The 26,289-nt window shown below is 42.1% G+C and overlaps 1 protein-coding gene across 3 annotated transcripts; it reads right to left on the bottom strand.

Annotated features, from left to right (window-relative positions):
• Nucleotides 1-9,449: 9,449 nt before the first annotated feature.
• LOC109901791 (zinc finger protein 184-like) lies at nt 9,450-25,233 on the bottom strand. Of its 3 annotated transcripts, XM_020497750.2 has the most exons (3): nt 24,793-25,233; nt 10,497-11,949; nt 9,450-10,090 (listed from the first exon to the last, which is right to left on the bottom strand). In XM_020497750.2, exons 1-2 carry the CDS (start codon nt 24,920-24,922, stop codon nt 10,535-10,537), a joined length of 1,545 nt encoding a protein of 514 aa, XP_020353339.1. In that variant the 5' UTR covers nt 24,923-25,233; the 3' UTR covers nt 9,450-10,090; nt 10,497-10,534. The 3 variants fall into 3 exon arrangements, with proteins under 3 accessions (XP_020353339.1, XP_020353338.1, XP_020353337.2); XM_020497749.2 differs by having other exon boundaries at nt 9,600-11,949; XM_020497748.2 differs by lacking the exons at nt 9,450-10,090; nt 10,497-11,949 and adding an exon at nt 16,567-22,319 and having other exon boundaries at nt 24,793-25,182.
• Nucleotides 25,234-26,289: the final 1,056 nt, after the last annotated feature.

The following is a 26,289-nucleotide window of genomic DNA, read 5'->3' as shown; positions in this document are numbered from 1 at the left end:
CAACCCTCGCCGCCGACCTTGGCTTAGTAACCCTAATCAAGGGCCCCACTGGACTGAGGGGCAGCTCCGGACTGAGGGACAGCTCGGGACTGAGGGGAAGCTCGGGACTGAGGGGAAGCTCGGGACTGAGGGGAAGCTCGGGACTGAGGGGAAGCTCGGGACTGAGGGGAAGCTCGGGACTGAGGGGAAGCTCGGGACTGAGGGGAAGCTCGGGACTGAGGGGAAGCTCGGGACTGAGGGGAAGCTCGGGACTGAGGGGAAGCTCAGGCAGGTAGATGGCTCTGGCAGATCCTGGCTGGCTGGTGGTTCTGGCAGATCCTGGCTGACTGGCGGTTCCGGCAGATCCTGGCTGACTGGCGGATCCTGGCTGACTGGCGGATCTGGAGGATCCTGGCTGACTGGCGGATCCTGGCAGACTGGCGGCTCTGGCTGCTCCATGCAGACTGGCGGCTCTGGCTGCTCCATGCAGACTGGCGGCTCTGGCTGCTCCATGCAGACTGGCGGCTCTGGCTGCTCCATGCAGACTGGCGGCTCTGGCTGCTCCATGCAGACTGGCGGCTCTGGCAGCGCTGGACAGGCGGGAGACTCCGGCAGCGCTGTAGAGGAGGAAGGCTCCGGCAGCGCTGTACAGGCAGGAGACTCCGACAGCGCTGTAGAGGAGGAAGGCTCTGGCAGCGCTAAACAGGCGGGAGACTCCGGTAGCGCAGAACAGGCGGGAGGCTCCGGCAGCACTGTAAAGGAGGAAGGCTCCGGCAGCGCTGGACAGGCGAGGCTCACTGTAGGCCTGATGTGTGGTGCTGGCACTGGTGGTACTGGGCAGAGGACACGCACAGGAAGCCTGGTGCGGCGAGCTGCCACCGGAGGGCTGGTGCGTGGAGGTGGTACTGGATAGACCGGACCGTGCAGGCGCACTGGAGCTCTTGAGCACCGAGCCTGCCCAACCTTACCTGGCTCGATGCCCACTCTAGCCAGGCCGATACGAGGAGCTGGTATGTACCGCACCGGGCTATGCACCCGCACTGGAGACACCGTGTGCTCCACAGCATAACACAGTGCCTGCCCGGTCTCTCTAGCCCCCCGGTAAGCACAGGAAGTTGGCGCAGGCCTCCTACCTGGCGTCGACATACTCCCTGTGTGCCCCCTCCCAAGAAATTTTGGGGGCTGACTCCCAGGCTTCCATCCGCGTTGCCGTGCTGCCTCCTCATACCAGCGCCTCTCCGCCTCCACCGCCTCCAGCTCTTCTTTGGGGCGGCGATATTCTCCAGGCTGAGCCCAGGGTCCTTTACCATCCAATATCTCCTTCCATGTCCAGAAATCTGGATTTCGCTGCTCCTGCTGCCGCTGCCTGTCACCACGCCACTTGGTCCTGTTGTGGTGGGTGATTCTGTTACGGTTTTCTTGCGGTGAAGGAGAGGAGGACCAAAATGCAGCGAGGTTATTTTGATTCATGGTTCTTTAATAAAGAAACTACACATGAACAAACTAACAAAACAAGAAACGTAACGTGAACCTAAACAGCCTTATCTGGTGCAAACAAACACTGAGACAGGAACAATCACCCACGAAACACTCAAAGAATATGGCTGCCTAAATATGGTTCCCAATCAGAGACAACGATAAGCACCTGCCTCTGATTGAGAACCACTTCAGGCAACCATAAACTGTTCTAGACAACCCCACTATACCACAATCCCAATACCTACAAAACCCCAAGACAAAACACACCACATAATTAACCCATGTCACACCCTGGCCTGACCAAAATAATAAAGAAAACACAAAATACTAAGACCAGGGCGTGACAGCTGCGAGCATGACAGGGAACTGATGCTTTGCTGTGTCAAATCCTTTATAAAAATCAAAAAATAATATGAAGCTATCCTCAGCTATTAGGTCTGAGTAGTCAAGTATGTCTAGTACTATTCGGATATTGTTAGAAATATGTATGTTCCTCATATAGCCAGACTGTGTTTCATCAATGATTGCATCCAGGACTTCTTTAATTATTTTTGCAAGTAGTAAGGCTAATATCTTATAGTCATTATTAAGAAGAAAAATTGGACGCCAGTTATTGATGAGCAGCACTTATTTTTTTAGGCTTAGGTATCAGTGTTATTAACTCCTGAGTCATTGAAGGAGGGAGAACATTGTTTTTAATTCTCTCTAAAAAAAAGACCTAAAGTAGAAAGGGAGCTACTTGGTCTGAAAATAATTTGTTAAATTCTGATGTAATTCCATCAACACCTGGGGATTTATTGCTTTTTAGATGTTTGATAGACTCTATAATCTCTTCAACTTTGATGGGTTCATCACACTGTTTAGATTCTGTACCACTGATAGAGTGAACATTATTCAGTGAGTCAAAAACATATGTGGATTCCTGAGAGTAAAAAATTGCTACAGTATTTAGCGATTCATTTTGCGTTCATCTGTAATAACACCATCAATGTTTAACTTATTGATAGTGTTATTTGTAGAGTGAAATTTCTCAAGTCTAAAGAAATAGAATGAATTCTGTTCTCCCTCAAGCTATTTATTTCTAGATCTAATAAAGGCTCCTTCTGCTTTTAATCTATAAATATTATCCAGTTTATTTAATCTATATATATATTATCCAGTTTATTTAATCTATATATTATCCAGTTTATTTAATCTATATATTATCCAGTTTATTTAATCTATATATTATCCAGTTTATTTAATCTATATATATATTATCCAGTTTACTTAATCTATATATATATTATCCAGTTTACTTAATCTACATATATATTATCCAGTTTATTTAATCTATATATATTATCCAGTTGATTTAATCTATAAATATTATCCAGTTGATTTAATCTATTTATTATCCAGTTTATTTTGTAACTCAATCAGTTCCATCTTCTCCTCCCTCGAGAGGCCGGCTGTGGACCTCTGAGAAAGGGAAGTTATTTTAATGATCACCTTTTCCTCCTCAGCTCTTCTGGTTTTAGCAAGATTACTACCATATTTTCTAAGGTATTCGAACACCTCAAGTTTAAAGAGCTCCCAGTTCTTGCAATAAGATTTTTCTACACAAGCCCTTTCCTAAAAGTGTAAGAGCAGATCTTTAACCTCAAACTTAACTATTTCATTATTTAATAATGAGCTATTTAGCTTCCAGTAGGATGCTCTACCAAGGTTAGTATCAGGGATAAATATTTTGATATCAATGTAAATGGCCCTATGGTCTGTGAGGGGAGTAGTACACATATTTGTAGTTTCACACTCACTATCAATACATTTGGATATGTCAAGGCTGTGGGTAACTGGTGAAAGGAGTCAGGCGCAGGAGAGCTGAGATGCGTGGACAAGGTATTTAATTAAAGAAAAAAACAGTACAAACACAAATACTATGGTGCTGGAAAAATACCGGTACCACGAAATACACGGGCGTAACAACAAAACCAGGCAACAATAATACCAGCTGTCAGATACAGCCTTACAATAAAACAAACACGCACACAAACATGGGGGAAACCAGATGGTTAAATAATGAACATGTAATGGGGGGAATTGAAACCAGGTGTGTAGAAAACAAAGACAAAACAAATGGAAAATGAAAAGTGGATCGGTGATCGCTAGAATGCCGGTGACCTTGACCGCTGAACGCCGCCCGAACAAGGAGAGGGACCGTCTTCGGCGGAAGTCGTGACAGGATATAAGCCAAAAATCTATTCTGGACTGTCTGTGTAACGGATGTGAAACGCTAGCTTAGTTAGCGGTGGTGCGCGCTAAATAGTGTTTCAATCGGTGACTTCACTTGCTCTGAGACCTTGAAGTAGTAGTTCCCCTTGCTCTGCAAGGGCCGCGGCTTTTGTGGAGTGATGGGTAACGATGCTTCGTGGGTGACTGTTGTTGATGTGTGCAGAGGGTCCCTGGTTCGCACCCGGGTATGGGCGTAACACTATTTAGCGCGCACCACCGCTAACTAAGCTAGCGTTTCACATCCGTTACATCTGGAACCTCTTTTGTTACTCCTAGTAAATGATCAATCGACAAGAAACCTCTCTCTCCATATATCAGTAAGATCAAACTTTTCCATAAAAAGTATTAAATCCAAATTCTGACTGGTTGGCCTACATGGGGGCCATCTATCAGTTGAATTATTTATAGTAATGTTAAAGTCTTCTCCTATCAAATAAATAATAACGAATTTGGGAAATTTAGATAACCAAATTTAGATAACCAATATAAGTATATGTTTCTCTATAGATTAAAGCAACTCATCATTCTCATGTTTAGTGTTGTACCCGTAGAAGTTTACAGTAATGAGCGTAATGTCATTGTAACTGATCACAAGACAAATAAAGTGACCAAAGGGGTCACATTCCGAGTGTAGAATATTACCACCAAAGCCATTTTTCATTGTAGTGACCCCAGCGGGGCTTTCAGATCCATGGGAAAGCCAAACCTCGTTGCCCCACTGTGACCCCCAAAAGTTGGCATCAGCAGAAATTGAGTGAGACTCTTGAAAAATGCAAAAATATGTTCGAAATTGTTCAGCAAATAAAAATAAGGCCTTAAGCTTGCATGGGTACCTCATCGCTGTGAGCCTCTCAAATGTTGTAAGAATGCGGGGGGCTCCGTGTAGCTCTGCATTGACATGATTGGTTTATATTAGCTGAGGGCGGGAGGTCCTGTATAAACACAAACACTAACCATGACAACTTCCTTCGCAATAGCTTCGCGAAGCGCAAGAAGTATGAATGCCCTGACTTCTGCAGAGGCCATGTCACCGTAAATACTGCACGGCTCCAAACAGCAGATTTACTATCCCTCTCTCTCATAATTTTGTTGTCTGAAGTCCTCTCTCCTGCGGTCTGAGTGTATGTAACTTAATTTAGAAAAGGTATATCCATCTGTGTCTGATCCGGAAAAGAACAGGCGCAATGGATATGGTCATTGTAGTTAATTACCAAATTTCTGCTCTGAAATAGGTTGAATATTTGCTTAATGAAAACTATAATTCCCTTAAACCCAGCAACCCATATAGTGCGTGACTTAAATTCTCTTTGAATTATTTTATTTCTCGAGAGCAGGTATTCCCAAACTGGGGGGTACGCATGTGATTCCCATTTTCAAACAGTCCATTTATATTTTCCATCGGGGCTATACATTTGGATGTTTTGTTTCTCACGCCTGAGCAGCCTCGCTTCACTGCCAAAAATAAAATTAAACCATCTAGTGTTGAGCTAAATAACACAATATCAAATACAGTTTTGGACACTACAGTGAAAATGGTTAACTTTGTTAAAGCAAGGACCCTGAACTCTCATGTCTTTTCTGCACTATGCAATAAGGGCAGCGAGCATGTAAAGCTTTTTCTCTGGTTATCGTGGGGCAAAGTATTGACACGTTTTTTTTGCATTGAGAGACGAGTTTAAAATTTTCTTTACTGACCATAATTTACATGTCTGACCGCTTGCATGATGACGAGTTTCTCACACAACTGGTCTATCTGCGTGATGTTTTTTCTCACTTGAATGATCTGAATCTAGGATTACAGGGACTCTCTGCAACTATATTCAATGTGCGGGACAAAATTGAGGCTATGATTAAGAAGTTGGAGCTCTTCTGTCTGCATTAACAAGGACAACACACAGGTCTTTCTATCATTGTATGATTTTTTGTGTGCAAATCAACTCAAGTTTACAGACAATCTCAAATGTGATATAGCGAATCGCCTGAGTGAGTTGGGGTTTAAAACTATGCAGATACTTTCCCGAAACGGATGACACAAACAACTGGATTCGTTATCCCTTTCATGCCCTGCCTCCAGTCCCCTTACCAATATCGGAACATGAGAGCCTCATCGAAATTGCAACACGTGCGTCTGTGAAAATTGAATGTAATCAGAAGCCACTGCCATATTTCTGGATTGGGCTGTGCTCAGATTATCCTGGTTTGGCAAATTGTGCTATTCAGACACTGATGCCCTTTGCAACCACATACCTATGTGAGAGTGGATTCTTTAAGACTGAGACTCTCTCCAATACAACCCAACACTGCAGAGTTATGTGCATCCTTTCAAGCACACCCTTCTCATTAACCTGTGGTGAAACCATGACTAGAGAGACTCAATGAATACAGCAAAGAGCTGCTGTTTTTATAAGTTAATGTTTAAATTGTCCACTGTCAACACTTTGATAAGCCATAAAATGTGCATTCTCCCTAATTCCACTCACGCTACAACCAGCACTGCAGCAGCAATGAATGAGTATAGCAAAGTGTTTTGATAAGCTTGCATTGTTATTATTTGTGGCTTTTAATATAGAGGAATATTTCACTTTCTCTGGTCATACTAGTAACACGAGGCAGAAATAATGCAGTGCGACTTGAGTTTCGCCATGAGCAGGAAGACTGTCCTGTTTTCTCAGCAGATTGAGGGAGATCGGAGGGACGGTGAACAAGGTGAGGCACTCACCACTGCTCTCTCCCTCAGATTGACCTTCAGATGCAGGCTCAGTCCAGTAAAATAAAAAACAAATTATTATGCTCACTCAGCTGTGCCTAAAGTAATACAGCACATTATCTATTACCAGTGTGATCATATAATTACAATTTTGAAATATACAGCCTACTGCACAAACCTCATTGCTACAGAACTGTATTTAATAAGTTAATGTTGCATAAGTTTGCTTTTTTAAGTCATGTTTAAAAATCTGAGCGGTAGATCTCTGCTTGCTTTTGGACCCAGAGATATTGACTCAGAAAAGGTTGGTGACCACTGATGTAGTTGGAGCTCAATTCCACAAAGCCTGGTTTCTGCTCAACTCCATTGGAGTTCATCAGACACTTCCTTCACCATGGAGTTGAGTTTAATCAGCTATGATTTAGTGAGCTTATAAAGCATGACAACATACTTGGTGATAAATGTATGTTTGATTGCTATAGCAATAATCATATTGTAAAATAAATAAGATGAAAACTTAGCATCAACCAGCAATCAAAAATTACTTAACAGGCAGGTTCCTCAAAACCAAGAATAGACTGGAGTCATCCAGTGACTGGAGGAATGCTCATAGGCCAGTAGATGTCGCCCTTTGCGCCACACCGAGCAGAAAATCGGCCTTATTGTGCACACACAAATGCAGGGTTGAAGCCTAAAATGGCTGAAATACTTATGGCATACAGTCATTACAATCTTTATCTAGACTATAGTGAGAAGATAATTGTGATGTAAAATCTCATATATGTAAAGTGCACATACAAAGAGTGGACTCAAAATGCATTTAATTTATTACCACAATTCTATTACAAAAACAGAAATTTAATCAAGACAAAAAAAAAAATCCTATGCAAAACATGCAGCTGAATAGGTTATCAGACTGACAGGAGAGCGAGTGATGTGGTTGTATTGAATAAAAATTCCTGGTACATACTAGATGACATGTTAATGGAATCATAGCAACTACTACAGTAGGCTGGATATACAGTACCAGGCAAATGTTTACACCTCATTTAAAAAAAAAAAAAACATTTCTACATTGTAGAATAATAGCGAAGACCTCAAAACTATGAAATACATATGGAATCATGTAGTAACCCCAAAAAAGGTGTTAAACAAATCAAAATATATTTCAAGTGATTCTTCAAAGTAGCCACCCTTTGCCTTGATGACAGCTTGGCACACTCTTGACATTCTCTCAACCAGCTTCATGAGGTAGTCACCTGGAATGCATTTCAATTAACAGGTGTGCCTTGTTAAAAGTTAATTTGTGGAATTTCTTTAATTCTTAATGCATATGAGCCAAATCAGTTGTGTTGTGACAAGGTAGGGGTGGTACACAGAAGATAGCCCTATTTGGTAAAAGACCAAGTCCGTATTATGGCAAGAACAACTCAAATAAACAATGACAAAGTACAGTCCATCATTACTTTTAGACATGAAGGTCAGTCAATACGGAAAAAGTGCAGTTGCAAAAACCCTCAAGCTCTATGATGAAATTGACTCATGAGGACCGCCACAGGAAAGGAAGACCCAGAGTTACCGCTGCTGCAGAGGATAAGTTCATTGGCGTTAACGGCCTCAGAAATTGCAGCCCAAAGAAATGCTTAACAGAGTTCAAGTAAGACACACATCTCAATATCAACTTTTCAGAGACTGTGTGAATCAGGCCTTCATGGTCAAATTGCTGCAACAAAAAAAAACACTAAAAGGACAGCAATAAGAATTAGAGACTTGCTTGGGCCAAGAAACACAAGCAATGGACAGGTGGAAATCTGTCCTTGGGTCTGATTAGTCCAAATTTGAGATTTTTGGTTACAACCGCCATGTCTTTGTGAGATGCAGAGTGGGTGAACGGATTAGAGGTTGACCGATTCATCGGAATGGCCGATTAACCGGTTAGGGCCGATATCAAATTTTCATAACAATCGGAAATCTGTATTTTTTGGCGCCGATTTTGTTTGTTTGTTATACCTTTATTTAACTAGGCAAGTCAGTTAAGAACACATTCTTACTTTCAATGACAGCCTAGGAAAGGTGGGTTAACTGCCTTGTTCAGGGGCAGGACGACAGATTTTCACCTTGTCAGTTCAGGGGATCCAATCTTGCAACCTTACAGTTAACTAGTCCAACGCAATAACGACCTGCCTCTCTCTCATTGCACTCCACAAGGAGACTTGCCTGTTAAGCGAATGCAGTAAGCCAAGGTAAGTTGCTAGCTAGCATTAAACTTATCTTATAAAAAACAATCAATCAATCATAATCACTAGTTAACTACACATGGTTGATATTACTATATTATCTAGCGTGTCCTGCGTTGCATATAATCTGACTGAACATACAAGTATCTAAGTATCTGACTGAGCGGTGGTAGGCAGAAGCAGGCGCGTAAACATTCATTCAAACAGCACTTTCGTGCTTTTTGCCAGCAGCACTTCGTTGTGCGTCAAGCATTGCGCTGTTTATGACTTCAAGCCTATCAACTCCCAAGATGCGGCTGGTGTAACCGAAGTGAAATGGCTAGCTAGTTAGTGCGCGCTACTAGCGTTTCAAACGTCACTTTCTCTGAGCCTTCTAGTAGTTGTTCCCCTTGCTCTGCATGGGTAACGCTGCTTCGATGGTGGCTGTTGTTGTGTTGCTGGTTCGAGCCCAGGGAGGAGCGAGGAGAGGGACGGAAGCTATACTGTTACACTGGCAATACTAAAGTGCCTATAAGAACATCCAATAGTCAAAGGTTAATAAAATACAAATGGTATAGAGGGAAATAGTCCTATAATTCCTATAAAAAGCTACAACCTAAAACTTCATACCTGGGAATATTAAAGACTCATGTTAAAAGGAACCACCAGCTTTCATATGTTCTCATGTTCTGAGCAAAGAACTGAAACGTTTGCTTTCTTACATAGCACATATTTCACTTTTACTTTCTTCTCCAACACTTTGTTTTTGCATTATTTAAACCAAATTGAACATGTTTCATTATTTACTTGAGGCTACATTTATTTTATTGATGTATTATATTAAGTTAAAATAAGTGTTCATTCAGCATTGTTGTAATTATTATTATTATTATGTCATTATTACAAATATTTTTTTTATTTTATCTTATATATATATATATATATTTTTTTTTTAAAACCGACTGATTAATTGGTATCGGCTTTTTTGGTCCTCCAATAATCGGTATCGGCGTTGAAGAATCGTAATCGGTCGACCTCTAGAACGGATGATCTCCGCATGTGTGGTTCCCACTGTGAAGCATGGAGGAGGTGTTGTGATGGTGCTTTGCTGGTGACACGGTCAGTGATTTATTTAGAATCCAAGGCACACTTAACCAGCATGGCTACCACAGCATTCTGCAGCGATACGCCATCCAATCTGGTTTGTGTTAGTGGGACTATCATATGTTTTTCAACAGGACAATGACCCAACATCTCCAGGCTGACCAAGAAGGAGAGTGATTGAGTGCTACATCAGATGACCTGGCCTCCACAATCACCCAACCTCAACACAATTGAGATGTTTTGTTAGACCGCGGAGTGAAGGAAAAGCAGCCAACAAGTGCTCAGCATATGTGGGAACTCCAAGACTGTTGGAAAAGCATTCCAGGTGAAGCTGGTTGAGAGAAAAACAAGAGTGCACAAAGCTGTCATCAAGGCAAAGGGTGGCTATTTTGAACAATCTCAAATATATTTTGATTGGTTTAACCCTTTTTATTACTACATGATTCCATGTGTTTTTTCATAGTTTTGATGTCTTTACAATTATTCTACAATGTAGAAAATAGTAAAAATAAAAACCTTGGAATGAATAGATGTCAAAACTTTTGACTGGTACTATATATATGAAATAATTCAGACAAAGTCTTCCCATTACTGACAAATGAAACACCCAAGTTTACGTCAAAATATTGGGAGAGGAATCATTAGGAATTGTCTTCAGTGTTCTTCAATTGATTCAAGGGATCAGCTGTGACTCAACTCTGAAGTAGTAGAAACACATTGAACAGTGCCCAACTCACCAATCATTTCACAGCTAATCTCACCATGTCCTGGGCCGTCATTGTACTGGCAGCTCCCCACTGGCGTGTTTCATATAGTGCAGGTGCAACGCTGACTCTTGATGAAACCCTTCACCACAGTCAAAACACTCCCATTCTTTAGGTCTTTTCTGTTGCACCGCCACATGTGCTTCTAATAAGGTCTCTTCTTTCCCCTCTTGCTCCTCCTCCTCCACTCCCGATCCAGAGGAATCAGAGTCGTCAGAAGAATCAGATCCAGAAGAGTCTGATGAATCTGATTTAGACAATCCCGAACCCGACGATGACTCCTCAGCGCCAGAGTCTTCAGAACTAGACTCAGACCCCGACTCTTCTGAGGCAGATTCCTCCTCACAAGTTACAATATCCTCCTCTACTTCTTCCTTCTCCTCCTCCTCATTTTGATGTTCCTGAAGCATATCGATCACCTCGTCTGTGCTACCCATCCCTGTGAACACCAGCCTCTTCATCTCAGTCACCCTTCTCCTCCCAGCAAACAGGTGGTTCCTGGGTCCCAGTGGGGTCTTGCTGGCCCCGACGTAGACCCATACGTGCTTCTTCCGATGCGTGATGAGGTTGCCCAGCTGAGAGAAGTTCTTCTTGCAGAGCGTGCATTTGTAGGGCTTGGCGCCGGTGTGAGTATTGTAGTGGAGCTCAGCGGGAACGCGGAAAGACTTTTCACAGAGGTCACACTTGTGGCGCCTCAGGTTGTGGCCCTGCAGGTGTTTGTCCAGAGAGAGCTCATGCCTAAAGCCCTTAGCACAGGCCAGGCACCAGAAGGGCTTCTGCTTGTGCAGGTCCATGTGGATCAAATAAGTAAGCAGGGAATTGAAGTTTTTTACACACTGATCACACTTCAGAGTGGAGGGTTCCATCGGCACGGGAGGCCTGTGCACTTTCAAGTGAGTCACCAGAAGGGACGGGCGAGCAAACACCTTCCCACAGTCCGGGCACTTGTTCTCTGTGGGTTGTTTTTTTTCTTCCTTTTCATGCGTCTTCTGGTGATTTCTAAACGACTCGAGGTAGGAGTAGACCTCCCCACAGAGGCATGCGTAGACCCTGTGGGAGCTGCTGAAGACTGGCTTCTCCTCCTCAGACAGCATGGCGACGCGGGGGCGAACTGTGACGATCTCCGATGGTCTGACCTGCCAGGAACTGTCAAAGAACTCTTCGTCTTCTTCATCACCTTCCACGTCTACGTCACAGTTCTCTTTGTAATCACCATGGTCATCATTTTTCTGCTTTTTCTCAGGTGCTGCCGATTCCGCATTGCCATTGCTCCCGTTCATCTCCAGAGATCTCTTAATGCTCTGCCTTTGTTCCTCCTCTTCCGCCATCGCCTCCTCCAGAACATGCTTACGCAGGTGAGTCTTGAAGGCCTCCCAGCGAGTGAACTGCTGCCCACAGTCCTGACACCTCATGCTGGCTAGTTTCACTGTGGAGGAGAGAAAGGGAGCATAAATTAGGACAATATAGTACCATGACATGCCTGTAATTTTGCTAAACTTTCAACAATTCACTTGAACTTAGTTTGTTTATCTCAGATTGAATTGCCAAACTATCAGCAGCATCGCAGTCGAATTTAGGATGAAGGGGCATATTTTTCACAACCAAGATGTTTACACCTATTGACACATTTTAGAATAGGCACAGCACAACCATATAGTGTTTTAAAAAGGTGCAACATGCAGAAATCGCTCTGCAATTTCCTGGTTGCTAAAATTCGAATAGGTTTGCCTAATTTCAGTGTGTGGCAAAATAAGCAATGTATAGTGTATAGAATCATTGTAACATCTAAACAACTGTGAAATACCTTTTCACGCACCAAAAATATTGTATTTTCAGCTGTTTGAAGCTGGTATACAAAGCTGAAAGTAAAAGACGTAAAAACAATGCTTAAGAATGGGAAGCATAGAAATAGCACATAGAAAATATCTACCGCCTCTTAGACTTGCTTTCAATGAGAATGACAGCTCTTTAACTCACATTTCTATGTGATTTCGGTCGGATCTCCCAAAAAGTTACATATTGCAACTTGAAGTGCAATATGTGCAACTACAGGTATGTAGTTGTTCTCTCCACTGCTAGGATCAATACAGTCAATCACACTCCTTGAGCCTAAATCTAGAATATTTTGAGGTGACATTAATAACTAACATGATTGGATACATACTTAATTAGAATACACTGCAAGACTGATCACATAATACAAACACACACCACTTACACCCCCAACATATAGAGTGAGCTACAAAAGTATTGGGAGTGTGACGCGTTGTTTTGGCTCTCCACTCCAGCACTTTGGACTTGAAATGATACAGATGACCTGGCCTCCACAATCACCCGACCTCAACCCAATTGAGATGTTTTGGGATGAGGTCGGGAACTCCTTAAGTGGGAACTCCTTCAAGGCTGTTGGAAAAGCATTCCAGGTGAAGCTGGTTTAGAGAATACCAAGAGTGTGCAAAGCTGTCATCAAGGCAAAGGGTGGCTACTTTGAATTATCTTAAATATAAAGTAGTTTTGGATTTGTTTAACAGTTTTTTGCTTAGTTAAAGATTCCATGTGTTATTTCATAGTTTTGATGTCTTCACTATTATTCTACAATGTAGAAAATAGTCTAAATAAAGAAAAACCCTTGAATGAGAAGGTGTCTAAACTTAACTGGCACTGTAGGTGTATGAAAAATGTAAGTAGTTGGTCCCATATTCCCTTTCATGCAATGACTACATCAAGTTTGTGACTCTACAAACTTGTTGGATATGTTTGCTGTTTGTTTTGGTTAGTGTTTCAGATTATTTTGTGCTCAATAGAAATGAAATGATAAATAATGTATCGTGTCATTTTGGATTCACTTTTACTGTAAATAAGAATGTTTATAAAACACTTCTACATTAACGTGGATTCTTCCATGATTACAGATAATCCTGAATGAATTGTGAATAAAGATGAGTGAGAAAGTTAGACGCACAAATATCATGCCACCCAAAATATTCTAACCTCCCCTGTTACTGTAATGGTGAGAGGTTAGCATGTCTTGGGGGTATTACGTTTTTTATTTAACCTTGATTTAACTTGGAAAGTCAGTTAAAAACAAATTCTTATTTACAATGACGGCCTACCCCGGCCAAACCCAGATGATGCTGGGACAATTGTGCACCGCCCTATGGGACTCCCAATCACAGCCGGGTGATATGCGAGTCTAGCTTCCTCGCTCATTACTCATGATTCATTTAGGATTACCCCCCCAAACAAATGACTGTCCCGATACTTTTGTAACTGTATAAAGAAGTGTACCTAATACTGCACAAGTTATCATTTGAAAGTTTGAAACAATTAAAAGGATGCACTATGCAGAAATCCCCCTGCCATTTCCTGGTTTCTAAACTAGTTCAACTAATTTCAGTTTGTGACAAAACAAGCAAGTTTAGTGTAGAGAATCATTGTAACATCTAAACTGCTGTGAAATATCTTTGCCATAACCAAAAACACTATTTTCAGCTGCTGTACAAAACTGAAAGTAAAAGACAAAAACAAAACTTAAGAACGGGAAGCATAGAAATAGCCACATAAACACATCTACCGCTTCTTAGACGTGCTTTTCTATAATTCAATTCTATTACAATTCTAGAACACAAACCCCCTTCCCTTTTTCCACTTGTTACATTACAACCTTATTCTAAAATTAACTTAAAGTCCACACACACAAAATACCCCATAATGACAAAGCGAAAACATGTTTTTAGAAATATTAAAAAAAAAAAAAAAACAGATACCTTATTTACATAAGTATTCAGACCCTTTGCTATGAGACTTGAAATTGAGCTCAGGGGCATCCCGTTTCCATTGATCATCCTTGAGGCCACCTGTGGTAAATTCAATTGATTGGACATAATTTGGAAAGGCACACACACACACACACAAAACTGTCTATGTAAGGTCCCACAGTTGACAAAACTGTACTTCAACTCTATGATACTCCCCCACTTAACATACTGCTTGACTAGTTGGGCCCAAGCTTGCTGTACAACATTAAAACCTATTCAGTCTGTCTACAAACAGGCTCTCAAAGTGCTTGATAGGAAGCCCAATAGCCATCATCATTGTCACATCCTTAGAAAGCATGAGCTCTTGAGTTGGGAAAATCTTGTGCAATACACCGACGCATGTCTTGTATTCAAGATCCTTAATGGCCTGGCTCCCCCTCCACTCAGTATTTTTGTTAAACAGAAAACCCAGACATATGGCAGCAGATCCACAAGGTCTGCCATGAGAGGTGACTGTATAGTTCCCCTAAGAAAAAGCACCTTTAGTAAATCTGCATTCTCTGTGAGAGCTTCCCATGTCTGGAATACACTGCCATCAGACACACATAACTGCACCACATATCACACTTTCACAAAATGCTTGAAGACATGGCTAAAGGTCAATCAGATTTGTGAACATGGTCCCTAGCTGTATGTTGCCACTCTCCATGTTGTCTGTTGTCTGTAGCTTGTGAGGTGTGGAAACACTTTGTTGCTTTTATGAATTTTGACTTGCTGCTTTTTGTTCTATGCTGCTCTGTCTGTATGCTACGTCTTGCTTGTCCTATGTTGCTCTGTCTGTATGCTATGTCTTGCTTGTCCTATGTTGCTATGTCTTGCTTGTTCTATGTTGCTATTGTCTATATTGTAATTGTTTTTAATAACCTGCCCAGGGACTGCGGTTGAAAATTAGCCGGCTGGCTAAAACCGACACTTTTACTGAAACGTTGATTAATGTGCACTGTCCCTGTAAAAATAAAAAAGAAACAAAAACAAACAATGCATATCAGAGCAAAAAACAGGTAGAGGTCGAAGGAATTTTTCGTAGAGCTCCGAAACAAGATTGTGTTGAGGCACTGATCTGGGGAAGGGTACAAAAAGAAAAAGGAGGGCCTTGGTCAGGGAGGTCACCAAGAACCCGATTGTCACTGACAGAGCTCTATAGTTCTTCTGTGGAGATGGGAGAATCTTCCAGGACAACCATCTCTGCAGCCCTCCACCAATCAGGCCTTTATGGTTGAGGCCAGATGGAAGCCACGCCTTAGCAAAAAGGCACATGACAGCCTGCTTGGAGTTTGCCAAAAGGCACCTAAAGGACTCGGTCCATGAGAAACAAGATTCTCTGGTCTGATGAAACCAAGATAGAACTCTTTGACCTGAATGCCAAGCAACACGTCTGGAGGAAACCTGGCACCATCCCTACGGTGAAACATGGTGGTGGCAGCATCATGCTGTGGGGATGTTTTTCAGCAGCAGGGACTGAGAGAATAGTCAGGATCAAGGGAAAGATGAACAAAGAAAAATACAGAGATCATTGTTGAAAACCTGCTCTAGACATCAGACTGGGGCGAAGGTTCATCTTCCAACAGGACATCAACCCTAAGCATAAAGCCAAGACAATGCAGGAGTGGCTTCGGGACAAGTCTCTGAATGTTCTTGAGAGGCCCAGCCAGAGCCCGGACTTGAACATCTCTGGAGAGACCTAAAAATAGCTGTGCAGTGACGCTCCCCATCCAACCTGAGAGCTTGAGAGGATCTGCAGAAAATGAGGGAAACTCCCAAAATACAGGTGTACCAAGCTTGTAGTGTCATACCCAAGAAGCCTTGAGGCTATAATCGCTGCCAAAGGTGCTTCACCAAAGTACTGAGTAAAGGGTCTGAATACTTATGTAAATGTGATATCATGAAAAAAAAATGGGGAAAAAAAAGAGTTTTTTTATATATATAAATTAGCATTATTATTATGCTACTTTTTGAGGGGAAAAACTATTTAATACGTTTTAGAATAAGGCTGTAACGTAACAAAATGTGGAACAAGGGGTCTGAATATTTTCAGAATGCACTATTCATATTGCAGCTTTAAGTTTTAACATCTATAATGTAGTGATGTTTCTCAACCATTTGCAATCAACTGTAAACATGACGCGTCATGACTGAAAACCCACTAGAATCTATTGAGTTAAGCTTTCAAGGCCCATTAACACCAGTAACTCAGTCAACACAATGAACCACACAGGAAACTTAACTACAGTTTTAACCATTTACTAAAACTCTTCATGTCTGCATTAATAAGACACCAGTAGTAGTTTAAAGGTACAAGGAAAAGGTTACATTGAAATGAGAGATCATAAAGGTCATGACTTCAAAAGATTAGCAATAGTCTAAAAACGTTAAGGTTTCATTTAAATCAACAAGGAATATAACTCCATGAACAAATGCTAAATCCGTTTGTTAAATCAAACTTATTACGATAGATAAATGTTTACACAACACAGGAAAGTAAAAGAAAAGTAACAATCAACTGTTAGTATTTGGGAACTTTGGTAGTGAAATCCAGGAAAACATTCCATTTTCTAATTATTAAAGGATACAATGTTAGTGTGGTAATATTTTGCAAAAGAAAACAGACAAAAATAGGTACTAATAATACGATAAACATCCATCTTATATAGACAGGTTAAAGCCAGAACTTGATTAATTTCTCAAAAGAAAGTCAAGTGCATGTTACTGAAAGTGGGTGACTCAGGTTCTCCCCTTGCATACGAAGTCAAGCAAAACAAACTTAAATTAGTGCCTACCTTGACAGACAAATCGCTGTACTGTACAGGATGTAATCATTTCTAGGCATGGAGAAACATTAGCGAACTTTCTCTATAACTACACATTTCTACACCAAGAGGACACATTTCAAATCAGGGGAACTGATAAAAGGAGTTTAGACAATTTTACATTTATGTACAGGTCCAGTGTGAAATAAAGCCTGAGAAAGATAAAATAATGGTGTCAAGAGCTAAAGAAGCACTTAGTGGATATATTTGAAATAATGTTAACAGCATTCTATAGATATAATTAGAATAGTCAAATTAGAATAGTCAAATTTAGCAAGTCTTAGACACTTAGTGCTTGAAAATACCCTGGAGAAAAAAAATGTCCACCTTGGAAATGTAACTTTAGTAGAAAGAGGTGCATAAGTGCATGAAAAAGTAAAATTCCACTTCTAATATCTCCTGACTTGTATTAGTTCCATCGTTAATCTAATATGCTCCACGAGCATGTTCAATGTAGTGCTGGTGCAACTCCAACTCTCGACTGAAACGCATTCCACATTCAATGCAAGTAAGGCCATCGGTGTCTCTTGAGGAGACAGCAGTGTAGGGATCTCTCTGCCCTTTGTCATCACCCATACATTCCTGGTGATGGTCAATGAGGTCCCGAATCTCACTGAAGGTCCGGGGACAAAGGGAGCAACGGTAGGAGCCATCGCTGTCGTGTTGAGCCTCGTGTTTATGCAGAGCACCTGGAGATAGAAATGCTTTTCCACAGTGCTGGCACTTGTGGCTATTCTGTGGCCGGGAGGGTGGTGTAGGTAGTGGCTTGAGGGATGACTTCGCCTTCAAATCAGGCAGAGGGACATTGAGTTTAGCGGGCCCTGTGCTTACAGAAGCACTGAGTCTGTAACGAAGCTCTGTTGGTAGTCGTCGGCGGACCTCGTCGTGCCAGGCCAGGTGCTGTTGCAACTGAGTCTCAGTCCAATATCCACGGCAGCACAGGGCGCAAGAGTGAGGTCGGCTCTTTTCCAAGTCCTTGTGGGCTCTTAGTTGCTCTTCAGTTGGGAAAGCTTTGCCACACTTGTCACACTTGAAGAGGCATTTGATTGTCTGCTCATAGAGGCGGGTTGGTGGTGAGGGTTCCTCTTCCACTACTTCTGCCATTCCTGGATTAACTTCCTGCTTGAACACTCCACAGATCTTCTTGTGATTATAGAGTGCCCCAGAAGAACTGTATCTCTTCCCACAGTCAACACAAGGGATGGATTTGAAACCCGGTCGACTTTTCTTCCTTCTGCCCACAGCATTCTTACTTTTTGTAACAAAGCGTTCGGTTTTGAGAACAGTGCCTTTGTTTTCTGTAACTAAGTGCTTACTCTCATTAATCAGTTCATTTTCCTTGGTAGCCAATGTGTTAATGGCAACAGAGTCCCTGCTCTCAGCCAAAGTGCCCTTGCTCTTAACCTTCTTGCCCTGGGAGTGGGCCTGCCATTTGTGGGCACGCAAGCCTCGAACCTTCAAGAAGCTCATATCACAATGAGGACACTGGTGAAGATTTGATTTAAGCTTTGGCTTCTTTAATGGAATGACTTCAGACTTGCTGTGTGACGTGGCAGGCTGCTCCGGGACCTCTTCAATGGACACGGTCATGGACTGGTCCCCCTGAAGATCTGCAGACTCAATGGGTTTGTTATGCTCACTTTCATAGTGAGCTGCTAAAAGTGAGCCCTTGACAAAAGTTGTGTTACATTCTGGACATGCAAACTCAGAATGTGAGGATTTGCGGTTGCCTTCCATGCTGGTGTCAGCTGCAGGCTCTGGTTCGGCTTTGGTCTGACATGGCGGGTAATACAACTGGTGCCGGCGGAGAACACACAGGTAAAAGAAGCCCTTACCACACTTGTTGCACTGAAAAGGTCCCTCATCCACTGACTTGTGCCCAACAGAATTTGTATTGTCATCTTTTATCAGTGACCCAGCAAACTTCTTATCTGTGTGCCATCGTCTGTGAGTGCCAAGGGCTGCATTGGAGATAAAACGTCTTCCGCATTCTGGACAACAGAATTGGCCTTTAGTTGTTTGCTCTACCTTTTTGGGTTGCTTAGGTTCTTCAGGGTTTGCGGCCACTTTAAATTTCAACTTTGGTTTTACTTTAGACTTGTGACCCAGAACATGAATCCTTTTATGGAAATTCAGTGCTCCTACAACGGCAAAGCTTCTCTCACACTCTTTACATTTGTATTTCAAATCAGTTGTGTTGATTGTGGCAGCTTTCTTCAAGGTTAGGGACTCACTGGTCTCCTTTTGTTCACCACGTTCCTTCGCAGTAACAGATTTTGTCATTTTCTCAGTGCCCGAGTTGTTTGACAGAGTTGTTTCCACAAGGTCTTTGACAATGCACTTTGTCACCTTCTCTAAACCTCCTTTCACTTTGGCATCCAAGCCTCCAATTGCCCTCGGCTTGCCGCATTCTTTTCGATGATACTGCAATGACAGTAAATTGTTGAAAAGAGAAGGGCAGGAGGGACATTTGAGCTTCTTCGCCTTAGGAACTGTGTCATGTTGGGCAACATCCTCCTTGTAGCTTTTACTGACAGTCTTTATCTTGCCACACTGTTTTCGGTGAGTATGCAATGAGGATTTGTTGCTGAAATGGGAAAGGCATGTCGAACACTTCAGCCCCTCAAGCTCAAGAGCAGATTTAGGCGATGAGGCAGAGTAGTCGGTCTCATAACCATGGCTCTTCATGTGGAATTTAAGTGCCTTGGCTCGTGAAAACAGTTTTCCACAATCAGGGCAGCTGTATGCGTTCTTCTTCACTTGTTCTACCTGATGTTGAAAAGACTTGATAGGAGGCGGGAGGATTTGAGCATTATGTACAACCTGGTGCCTGAGGAGGCTTGAGAACATGCGAAAAGACTTGCTACAAAGCTCACATCTATGATTCCCATTCTCGTGCTTCCTCATATGAGATTTCATAATGCCTTGGTGACGAAATTTCTTCCCGCATACAGGGCAGGCAACTTTACCACGAACATGTGGAGGGCCATTGACAGAATGTGAAGACACTGTTGGCTCATGCTTCTCCTTCAAATGTGCACACTGAGCTTGATTCTGCTTGTGGTGAGCGTAAGCACCCAATGACCAGAAGCCCTTCCCACATCGCTCACAATAAACCGTTGGGCCTAATAAAGTCTTCTTTGGATTAAACACTTCAGTTTTAGTGTCTGATACTTCATCTGGGGTGGGGGTTGGAGCGTGGCAGCTTTTGCGGTGGTTGTACAAACCACTGGCATTAGAGTAAGTCTTCTCACAATCTGGACATGGATGAGCTTTGCTTTTTGGATGCTGTTGCTGATGAGAGTGTAGGGCAGACATGCGTGAGAAACACTTTCCACACACCTCACATTTGAAGCTATTCTTCTGTAGTCCGGCAAGCTGGTAAAATACACTCTTGTGTGGTTTTCGGCCATCGTGTTTTCGCATGTGATTGTGGTACGTTTTGCGATGTGTAGTGTCAAACCCACAAACATCGCACTTGAAAATATCATTTTCAGGATTCCATAGTTTTTTGCCATCTACTCTGTGCCATAGTTTGTGAGAGCGCAAAGATGCAACACTGGTAAACCAACGGTAACACTCAGGACAGTTAAATCTTTTAGGTGGGTCTTGTCCCTGAACCTTCTCCGTTCGAGCTCCTTCGCCTGCAAATGGCGGAAAGTCAATTTGTACAATTTTCAGATCAATCTCTGGTTTAGACTTAAGTGTACTAGAAATGTACTCCGTTGGACACAACACAGCATCCATCTCCTCTTTTCCCTCCTGGTCTGATTCACACAGTAATTCAAGATCAGGGTTGAGTTCTTGTAGTGACTCTTCTTCATCCCTTACAGAGCCATCTGAGGCACTTATACTGATCACCTCTACATTGACATCATCAGTTCCATCAGCCTCTGCATCGCCATCAGTTTCACAGAAACAGGGGTCTCTCTCGGTCACAAGGGTCTGAGATGTGTCCTGTGGGTAGACAATGGCCCCTAAAGCAAATGTTTCAGTGTCTGTCTTGTTATCCAGTAATAGCTTATGTTGAGGTAGTGGGGATGTTTGTGTCTGGGATTCTTTCTCAGTCTGTCCAAAAACATCGTTATGGCAAAGCCGATGAGACTGGAGAGCCGAGGCCCTGGAAAATCGGAGCCCACACTCCTGACACTCAAACGCTTTCTTCTGGAGCTGGCAAACCTGATGAAGGAAAGACTTTGCTGGAGTCTCTTCAGTATGAGCCAAACGCTGGTGCTTGTAGTAGAATGTGAGCGTTGTGAAGACCTTGCCACACTCCTCACATGGAAACCTTTTGCCACCACTACCACCTCGTCTCATATGATAGCGTTGATGGCAGAGCATGCCGGCATAAGAACTGAAGGTCTTCTCACACTCACTGCAGTCAAATTTTTTGGGTTTTCTCTTAAGCTTTTCAGGAGAACATTTTTCATTGTGGCTAAATCGTTGGTGTGTTTTCAGGCCAGACTGGGCGCGAAATGTTTTGCCACATGAACACCCAAACAGATTTTCCTGTGCCTTATCTATCTGTTCAGAAGCTTTGTTGCTGTCCTCTGTTGCAATGGCAGGCTCCTCTGCGGGTGGTTGCTTCTCTGCACCCCTTTTGCGGGACTTTGGGATTAGTTTGACCTCATGACAACGGCGGTGAGCATCAAGAGCTGATGAACGGGAGTAACAGCGACCACAAGTTTGACACTCAAAGGACTTCTTTTTCAGGTGTGCCAGCTCATGGAAAACTGATTTGGAAGCTTGTTTGTGTGAGCGTGTATGACTGATGAAAGAGCCCATCGAAGTATAGGATTTACCACAGTCTTCACATTCATAGACATACTGCTTAGCCACCCCCAAGCTCTGATCATGAGATGACTGGGGCCCAGCTGTTGACTGGCCCACAGGAGTTGATTGCAAAACAGGAGTTGACTGCTTGAGGGCTTCATTACGGTGTTTGACCTGGTGTGAGTAAAAACCCCTTGAGTCTGCAAATTTGCGCCCACAAAGAGCGCAACATAGTGTCCGTTGGCCCCCACTCTCTGAAACAAGCAAGCCATCCAACTGGGAGTCAGAGTCCAGGCAGACTATTGGGCCATCATGGATGTGCTCATGTTGATGCTCCTGGTAGGCCGCCTCCTCCCCAAAGGCTTCTCCACAATCCAGACAGCGGAAAAGCCCATCCCCTAAAAATAGAAAGGGGAAAATGGGAGGTCAGGGCGACTCCTGTTGCCAAAGAAAAGAAAAGAGAAAAGAAAACCAAACAATAACAAACAACATAAATTAATATTTATGTCAGATAATGACTATGTGCCTCCATGTACAATTAGGGCTTGCACAATTACCGTATAATCGTGTAACCAACAATTATGGATGAAGACAGTCATGAAAATGTAAAATAACCGTTATAACCATTATTTTTTGTGTGGAAAGAACAGCTGACTGAAGACAGGACAGCTGACATTTAGTCCATTTCTGCGGGAACATGGACTAGTCACAACCTAATGAAACTTTGTTGCTCCTTGCTGAATAAGCAAGGTGTTGTAGTAATCAAGTCTTGGGTTGCCTAGGCAATGCCTCCCCCCTCCCTGCAGCAGCTCAGGAGTGGAGAAAATGTCTTTAAAAGAATGTAAAAGATTATAAACGGTTACCATCATCCAAAATTCCATTACTGTCAAAAAGAAACAAGACTTAAGCATATTTTATTACAACGATACATATTATCGTCAAGATAAAAATGTTGCAATGGATACAGCTTTTGTTTGGATGGACGTATATTTTGACAGACATTTTACTTGACAATTATAAACATCTTTGCTAAAGTGCATATCACCCTAACGATGGAGAGTCAACTCATTGTGGATAATATACTTTTGAAATGTAATTTTTATAAAAAGACACGAATGTGTGAAGCAGCCTAATTTAAAAATGATTTCAACCTAACTTCTGTATTGGGAAAGTTTGATTTAACCTAAATGTTCATCACGCTTTTCAGATCAGTCAAGTTATCCTATTCACTACTGACCTGTGGACAGAGAAACAATTGGGATCGTATGATTTCCCTTGAGGTGAATGGAGCCAAATGTACGTCTACTCTATAGAGACCCCATAAAGTTACCTATATCAAACATTTCATCATGTCTCAAATAGGAGAATCTCACCCAAATATATCATATCAAATTATCAAAGATTCACATATTCAGCTCATGGGAAAATAAGGTCAGACCTTCTGTTTTGCTTATATGATAACTAGCCTATGACAGAGCCTTTTAAGACTTAAACAGTAAACATGTCGCCCCCCCCATGAATGATGCAGCACTTTGGCCAATTAGTGACAATTCAAGCTCAAACAGGACATATGCTTGTTCAAAGTTTGGAATTTCAGTTGATTACTATAGTGCCCCCTTTGGGCCAATCATTTTAATTGTGTAAATGCCAGATCTATGGCAAGATGCATCATACACCCAAGTTAAGACAAAATCATGTGTGACTAAAGTACGTACAAACGCAGACATATCCATAGTCCCCCCTTCCAATTGAAAGGTGGATATATGAGGCTCAATATGGCGACCTGAGTATGGGCGAGTGGGTGTGCAGAAAGGAAAGTAGTGGGCGTGTGGAAAGGAGTGGGTGTGTAAAGGAGTGGGTGTGTAGAAAGCACTCTGCTAATAGGTTAGACGGTTTTGATTGAGCAGTGTTTATTCCCTTCCATTTCTTACCACAACTACTGTATATTGATTTAGCTACCATACCGTGAGTACTTCTGTTTTGAAAACAGCGGATTAGTATGAGTCTCATTTCACTGTTTTACACAAATTGTACAGTTTCTTCATGCGTTAGGTACCGCAGGCGACAGGACCATGATATCCAGTAGGACGCTTCCTGAGCATCACGGTCATGTATCAGGTCGGCAGGCATGTCCATACAACACAGGTGCACTGGTCGCCGGCTTATCGACTCGTCATGCAGCCCAATCAGCAACGCAAAACGGTCTTGAGTTGCAACATACAGTATCTTCCCTATTGGGCAGCAGCTACCCAAAATGTAATCGTGGGGGCCAATTAGATGGCTCTGGCCTACGGGGAAGTTCCAAAACATTGGGGAGGTGATCACGTTAGTCCAGGGGCCTAATCATTAGCCAAACGTTTCATTTTGCAACTACAACGAGTTTCCAATGGACAAATGGAGGTAGGTCCCCGTTTCGTTCGCTCAAGGAACGTTTTGCAACAGAATAGGCGTAATAAATATGCCCCGGTATTATTTATCACAATATGACAGCCTATTTGATTGCACGTAAACATTGAAGAAACCGTAAGATCAAAGAGTAGACGTCTAACTATAACCGTACTAATGTCATTCGGATGATCGACAATTCACCCTTGCTAGCTAGCAACCCCAAGTAACGTCACCGACTACACGCACAGCTTCTTAGTCACCACTAGTTAGCTACTTTGCGAGCTAAAAATGTGAACAAGATCAAATGGGACAAATTGACTTATCTGGTCAATGGCTACCTAACAACTGCAACCTTAACTATAATCATGTTAGAATAGTTCGCTAACGTTAATTAGCTAACTAGCAAACGTGGATTTGAGCATGATGTAGCAATAGTTAACGTTAGCTATGTTTAGATGATTGTGAAAGGATGGGGTCACTTACCATCGGTACTGTCATCTTTGGCAGACTTGCTGGCGCTGTTCTCGGTCTTGGTTAAATGTTCTCTGACATCTTCCGACTCCTGTTCATCTCCTCCCTCGCATTTGATCGTTACAGCGGAGACATCCTCCATAGCTAACACCCAGCGTGGTGCTTGATTTGCTGTTACTAGGCCACTGCAACTTGGATCTTCGTTGTTAGTGTTTACCGCTTCTATTACTTAAATTCCCCTGAGTTTTCTCAGAGGGGGGGGCTTGTCTAATGCATGCAAAAATAAAACTCCTTTCACGGTGTAAACAATGACATAGGAGGCCTCGAATGATGTTCGGAGCGCCTCTTACTCTTCTCCTCCGCACTGTTGTTGCAGTGGTTCTGTCCTAGGAAATTACGACAAATGACAACTTCCTTGCCACAGATCTGGCGCGAGAATATCAGCGAATCATGACGCGTTCAAAACTGAGAACTTCGTTCAACAACACAAATGGGAACTCGGGAGAAAAACGAGTTGGGAAAAATGGTTTTGAACCGTCATCCAACTCGAAATTACAAAACGGGAACTCTGGCCTCTATCTTTTTAAATTATTTTTTTGTTTAAATTTGTTTAAATTTTATTTAAATTTTTATTAATAACAAATCAATACATAAAGCACGAGGGAACACAAGCATACATAGATGACAAACAATAGACAATCGAGCTAGGGGGTACAATATCACATCACAATTACACAAGGACCTTAAGGGATATGGATATACTTACAATTCTAACAGCTTTTTTGTTAGTAGAGCATTTAACCCTCTTAAAATACAGTTCAATTTCTTTTTGTATGGTACGAAAATGTGTTTTTCTGTTTGTAAATTTACATTTGTGTATATGAAATTTGGCCAAAATAATAATGAAATTAATTACATAAAAATGATTCCGCTTATTTATATTGTATGTAAAGAATACAAACAGTACATCTCTCCACAATAGTGTAAAATCTTCATAAATGTGTTAAATTATAAACCTACTGATGTCTTGCCACAGTTTTCTTACATGCATACAATGCCAAAAAAGATGCACAACTGTTTCTGGGTGGTCATTACAAAAGGAGCAATTTGAGTTGATGTTTTCCTTAAACTTCTTCATATAGTGGTTGGCAGGATAATATTTATGAATCATTTTAAAGGAAACTTCCTTAATTTTGGTATGTGTGTGGGTAGGTATGTGTGTGGCAACATCCAAACTTTTTTCCAACAGATATTATCAATAAATCCATTCCAATAAGGCATGACATAAGGTATAGATACAACATCCTGCTGAAACAAGGATTGTATCGCTCTGTTGTTGAATGGACCAAAAGAGAAACACATCTTTCCTACTGATGAGTCAACAGGGTTAATAGAAGGTAGGCTCTGAGGGTCAGGTCTTGACATGTTCCTGAATAACATAGCAACACCTGAGGGAATGGCATCTAAAACAACTGCAAAATCTTTAGGTGTTACAGGGACCTTGTAAAG

Source organism: Oncorhynchus kisutch, linkage group LG13 (genome assembly GCF_002021735.2).
Source record: "Oncorhynchus kisutch isolate 150728-3 linkage group LG13, Okis_V2, whole genome shotgun sequence".
Classification (NCBI taxonomy): domain Eukaryota; kingdom Metazoa; phylum Chordata; class Actinopteri; order Salmoniformes; family Salmonidae; genus Oncorhynchus; species Oncorhynchus kisutch.
Note: the sequence above shows the minus strand (reverse complement) of the source record. Positions and strands in the feature narration are given on the sequence as shown.

Excerpts from the sequence above, each read along its gene's own strand:
- LOC109901791 (XM_020497748.2), bottom strand. The coding sequence starts at position 24,922 with ATGGAGGATGTCTCCGCTGTAACGATCAAATGCGAGGGAGGAGATGAA. Across the intron at positions 22,320-24,792 it reads CAAAGATGACAGTACCGATG|GGGATGGGCTTTTCCGCTGT; the intron begins GTAAGTGACCCC and ends TTCTATTTTTAG.